The sequence below is a fragment of the Lipotes vexillifer genome, unplaced genomic scaffold, assembly GCF_000442215.2.
Source record: "Lipotes vexillifer unplaced genomic scaffold, Lipotes_vexillifer_v1.1 scaffold496, whole genome shotgun sequence".
Taxonomy (NCBI): Eukaryota; Metazoa; Chordata; class Mammalia; order Artiodactyla; family Lipotidae; genus Lipotes; species Lipotes vexillifer.
Window position 1 is genome coordinate 9,651,146 of NW_006786690.1, and position 5,637 is coordinate 9,656,782.

Sequence of the window (5,637 nt, forward strand, 5' to 3'; positions counted from 1 at the left end):
AAAAAAAAAAAAAAAAACAAAAAACTATGTCACTATTCTGCTAAAAAAAAAAAAAAAAAAAGCCTCCAAAGCTCCTTTCTGCTTTCAGGACAAAGTCCAAGCTCCCCAGAACCAAGTACAAGGAGGCTCTTCCTGATCTGGCTCCTGCATACCTCTCCGCATACCTCTCGGGCCTCATCTCTTTCCACTCAGTCCTGCCAACACCCTACCCTCCAGCCAGAAGGAAATACTTGTAGCTCTCCCAATGCTGCATACTCTTCTCTCACTGCCTCCTTGCCTATGTGTGCATTTGTCCTACATTCTACCTGCCCCTCCCTTCTCAGACCTACTACTGCTTAATTCAACTGGTCCTTCAAATCTTATCACCTTCTCTACAAGACTGTCTCTGATCCCAGCCACGGTACCCTGTCTGTGCCTCTTCCAAAGAAAGTGCTGCCCCACTTGACTCCTCCACTGGACTGTGCTGTGCCTAGTACCTGGAATACAGCAGGTATTCCATGTTTACTGGCACCTTACTAGAGACTTATATACCATGCAGTACTGCTGAAGGGCTAATGTTTAGATGACTAGCTCAATGAGGGTAGAAAGTAAACATAATTTAAATTCTTAATCCAGAAGACCAGTATCCTTTAACTTACGCAAGATGCATTTCTTTCCAATTAGCTACATGACTTGCCCTTGCGAAAAATAATAAAACGCAACTTTTGAGATGCAAGGAAATTAGAAAGGTTGCCAACTCTTTATAATAAATACCAGTCCAATTCCACTTATGTACCATCTGTCTTCCCCTAGGACTGGGTTAGCTCATTACCAACAAGATGGACTAGGTCATATATTTTTTGTGTCTAAACAAGTGAATATAAAGCTTCAAACTATCAGAAATTTGAACCTGAGTCCATTAACCAGCTTTTAAGAAAGCTTTGATTTTAAACTTTTTGCCTTCTCCCTTTTCTTTTTCCTCCTCTAAATTCTACCCCATGCTTGCACAGTAATAATTAACCAGTACCAGATATCTGAAGACTGTAACCTCTGATAACATCACTGATGCACAAGTCTAAGTTGTTTTCAGAACAAGATGACCTTTGCAGGCTCCACGTCCAGACCACCAGGTCACAGACCACTGGGCAGGAGGCACAGAGACCACAGACAGCCTGGCTCCTGGAACTATGATTAAGAAATGTCACAAGAGCATGATTAACCACCAGCTTCCCCTCTCTTTCCCCTTTAAAAACTCCTAACTAGGGAATTCCCTGGAGGTCCAGTGGTTAGGGTGGTTAGGGCTCCATGCTCTCAAGTTGGGAGGCCGGGTTCAATCCCTGGTCAGGGAACTGAGATCCCACAAGCCGTGCGGCTCAGCCAAAAAAAACCCAAAAACAAAAAACAACAAAAACAGAAACAAAACAAAACAAAAAACCAACTCTTAACTAAAAGACCAAGTTGGAGTGGATCTGAGACTTGTCTCCCACTTCCTTGCTTGGCACCTTGCAATAAAATCCTTACTCTGCTGCAAACACCTTACTTTGCCGTGCCCTGGGCACGTGAGCCCTTTTCGCCTTTTCAACTTGAGCAAACTGCTGATCTGATTTCGGGGGCGGGGGCGGGGGAGTAAGGATTACAAAATACTGTACGCTATTTGTCCCTTGAGATGTGCTTAAGACAAGGACACAATTTAGAGTTTCAATCAACATTAACTCAATTGTACATTTTCATTTCTCCCAAAAGCAGCATATTTTTAAAGAAGCATTTCCTCAACGGAATGTAAGTTACATTTTTTGAATTGTCCTTTTTTGAGGATGTAACTCCTTGGGAGAACAGGTAAAGGGACAATTTTATATCAGATACACCATATTAACTAAAAGCAAAAAGCAGTGTGTTTACAGAATATTTGAGGTGTTTCTCAAAGTCAGTCTTCCCCTGAAGGACACAACAGAACTTGATATTGAGTGTTCTGAAAATACAAAGGAGACAATGACCTCACATGTACTGACAAGTAAGAAAAAAATTCTAGCATGATGACAAAATTCTTTTGTGGTGTTGGAGGAAAGGGATCACCAAAAGCCTCTACTTTCAAGGATTAGAACTGCCTCTAAATTATATAAAGTTTAAATGCTCACTTTTAGAATTAGTCAACCCCATTTGCTAGTCTTGCCATCCCGGTGTTTCATTTTTTTGCAAGGGGTTGTGTATGTGTAATTTAACACTCATTACCATGTATCAGTTGAGAGACAGGGTAACCTGAAGCTAAGACTTTTACATATGCAACCGGGTACGTCTGAAAGACGCTGTATAGTTAGTTGGTTTCCCAGTGATATGGACACTATGCTTCATCCCCTCCTTCTAAAATGCACATTTACAAGACCCTCTGTGAAATTCGCAAAGGGAATCAAATGCAAGAGAACCTTCAAATATAAGCCCAAAACAAACATATTAAAAATGAAAGTTAATGCCCAACTCCCAAATTTTCCATAGGTCCCCAGGCGGGAGACAGCAAAATGCTAAAGAATCCAGCTTTGGAGTTAGGTCAAAATCCCAGCTTCCCAATTACTGTCTGTGTGCCTTGAGCAAGAGAGGTTACTCCCTAAACCCCAGTTTCCTTATTTACTAAAGGAAGGTAATACCTCTACGGGTTATTTCAATTAAATAAAAGCTATATAAGGGAACTTTTGGCAGTACTGCTCATGATGTCAATGAAACAAGGTTTGAGTTCTATTTCTGTACCTGGCACTTACAAAGGGTTTTAGTAAAGTACAGTACAAAGAATACTGGACGAGCACTAGAAAGATCTAAGTTAAATCTTACATCTCTGGTGTTTATTCAGCTATAAAATGCAGGAGTGTGCTAGCTGATCTCTAAGCAGCTTACCAATTCTGAAAAACTAAAGCAATCCTCAATTTCTAAACCCTACCTTCATTTTTGTTTATTTTCTTATTCCTTGACATGAGAAACTCATGTCCCTTTGAAACATGTGAGGAAAAACAAAGAAAGGACAAGATGCTCAAGAAACTTATCATTTGAGTCATATTCAAACTGTAGGCCAAGCTTTTTTGCAGGGAGCAGCATGAGGGGTTCTGAATGATTCACTCACATTCGTGGAAGGCAATAAACGCCCCTACCGGAGACTGTAAATTCTCTGGCACAAAGTCACTGCTAAGCACGCTGTCTAGCACAGAGCAGACACTCCAAAATGTCTGTTGAATGAATAAATACCTAGCTGACACCTGTTGCTCCCTATAAACTCTTTCGATTGCTCTCCTTACTCAAGTCAAAATCCAAGAAAGATGGTCGGCACATAAGAGCTGTATCGAATACCTTCTGAACGAATTAATTCTTCAAATCCTCAATTATGCTAAATGGGAAACAAAGACCTTGTGAGAAACGCTGAACCACCACCGGGAAAAACTTCAACGCCAAAGTTTCAACATTAAGGAAATGTTAAGGGATCCGTTTCTCGACCTCTTCAAGCGCTGACGAGCACCCTTAAAGGCGCTTGGGGGAAAAAAACCCAGCTCCTGTTGTTCTACCCCGGTACACTCGGCTCTCCACGCCCTACTTCCGACACAGAAACCTTCACGGTGGATGTCACTCGAGCCAGCACTGAACAGACACGAACACGGGGAGGACAAAAAGACATCTCTCCACGTTCACAAGGGTCACCATAGAACCACATACTCTGAAAAGACCAAATTAAACACGAACCTAATGGAACTGGCTATTCGGCTTAAGAAAAACTAATTTCCTATAGCTTATGGAGGTAAACAAAACTCCAAAAACCGAAGTCGAACGGTCCATCTTCCCCCTCCTCTCCCAGGAATGCGCCTACTTTACACATCGCACCCCTCCCCCCTCGACCCCGGCGATCACACTTCGAGACCCTTCCCCGGTGCTCAGATCGTTGGGTGGGCCTCGGGGAGAGAGGCTGCCCGCTGGGCTTTCGGTTGTTACGGCGAGGTCCCCGGGAGACGAGCCTGCCGCGGGCTCTCAGAGTAAAATTGAAAGAGGAAAAAAAACCCAGACTCGCCCACCGTGGCGTATGGCGCAAAGCAGTGGGGGATTTTAGCAGAGTTGAGGGGTCCAGAAATGACTCAATTTCCTCCTCCTGCTCTTCTGCGGAGCCGGGCTTGCCGCCCCAGGTCCGCGCACCCCCTCCCCACATGGTGTGTAGCTCCTCTTCAAAGCACGTGAACTTTAAAATGGTGCTTTGGGCGGGGGGAGGGCCGACTGGGAAAGGAAGGATCAAAGGAGCTTGGGGCGGGTTAGCGGGCGCCTGGAAAACAGGCCCTGGGGGGCGGGTGTGGCGCCCCGGTGACGTGCACGTCGCTAAGGGGGTGGTGGGTGGAAGGAGGCGCACCGGGCAAAGGTGGAGGGAGAAATGCAACGCGGCCCCTTTAAGAGGCCTTCACGGCGCTCAGGGGCCGGCGGCCTCTCCTTCGCCCCCGGTCCGGCGTGCGAGGCCCTTCCTCGGGGAGAACCATCCCCAGACCCGCTCCCCAGAGGGTTCCCTCACGCCAGGTCCCGCCCGGCCCAGTCCCGGGGCGGCGGCTCCTCCTTACCCCGCTGTCTGCCGCCTCCTCCCAGCTCTCAGCGACCTCCTCATCTTCCATCTTACTCGCCGCTTTCCCTCCTCCCCCACCCCCTCTCCGCGCCTGCGCCCTGAGGCGCGTCTCGGTCGCGGGCGCCAGCGCGCAAGGCTTTGCTCAATGAACCCCGCCCCGTTCCAAGCCCGGAAGAGGCTTCAGTCCAAGGCCCAAGATCATCCAGGAAGCCATCTTGGGAGAGGGCAGAGAAATCAGAAAGTTGCCATTTTTCTTAAGGGCAACGTGATTTTTCTCTCTCCCTCTCCCCGTCCCCCTCCCCGTCCCCCCCCCCCGCCCTCTCTCTCTCTCTCTCAGTGGGAGTCTCTGGAACCATCTTTTCTAAGGGCAAACAATTACTAATTTTTAAGTCGTAGTTTTCATAAACTGCATGTTATGCTTTTTCAAAATTCTGAAAACATTTTTATACCTCAACAAAGTGGAACAGGAGATAAAACATTGGCCAGCTTAAACTGGTTTTGACTCCTTAAATAGGTTATTGATTAATCAAATCTTGAGGGTTTTTTATAGAGACAGTACTGCGCATGTGCAAGGCCGGAACCCACGTTTCTAGGATGACCCCGGAACCAAGAATCTTCAGTCTGGGGAACTCAAACAATAGAAATGTTGCCATCGGACCCCTTAGCCAGCTGAAGCAAGAAGCCCTTCAGTAAGGAAAATCCGGCTTCCACCTGCCATAGTACCTTGTTTACCATATATGGACTGCTTTGAAAACTAGCCAATCAGCTTGTGCCAAGTTTGAAATTTCCCTAACCTCTTAAATTTTGCCCCAAACCCTGGCTGAGGGGGAGACAGATTTGAGCCCTGCCTCCTGACTCCTTGCCGGTCGACCTCGCAATAAAGCTTTTTCTTTTCTCAAAAGCTGGTGCCATAGTATTGGCTTCTGTGCGCGCCAGGCAGTGAGCCCTTGCTCGGTGAGAATTTCTGGCGATCGCAAACTAACTAACCTCCTGTGATCGCCTGGCTGAGGCACTGTAGCCCCCGGCTGGGTGTAGGCCCTCGTCACCGACCCTGAGTGGCCACCTAGACCCGATTTGTCTAGAGG

General features: G+C 46.7%; 1 protein-coding gene across 1 annotated transcript in view; it reads right to left on the minus strand.

Moving 5' to 3' along the window:
* Positions 1 to 4,601, minus strand: part of SZRD1 (SUZ RNA binding domain containing 1) — a 26,513-nt gene extending 21,912 nt beyond the window's left edge. The window contains exon 1 of the mRNA XM_007459323.1: positions 4,551 to 4,601. Within this exon, the coding sequence (XP_007459385.1) occupies positions 4,551 to 4,601 (51 nt within the window). The remainder of the gene's footprint in view (positions 1 to 4,550) is intronic.
* Between the last annotated feature and the right edge of the window lie 1,036 nt (positions 4,602 to 5,637).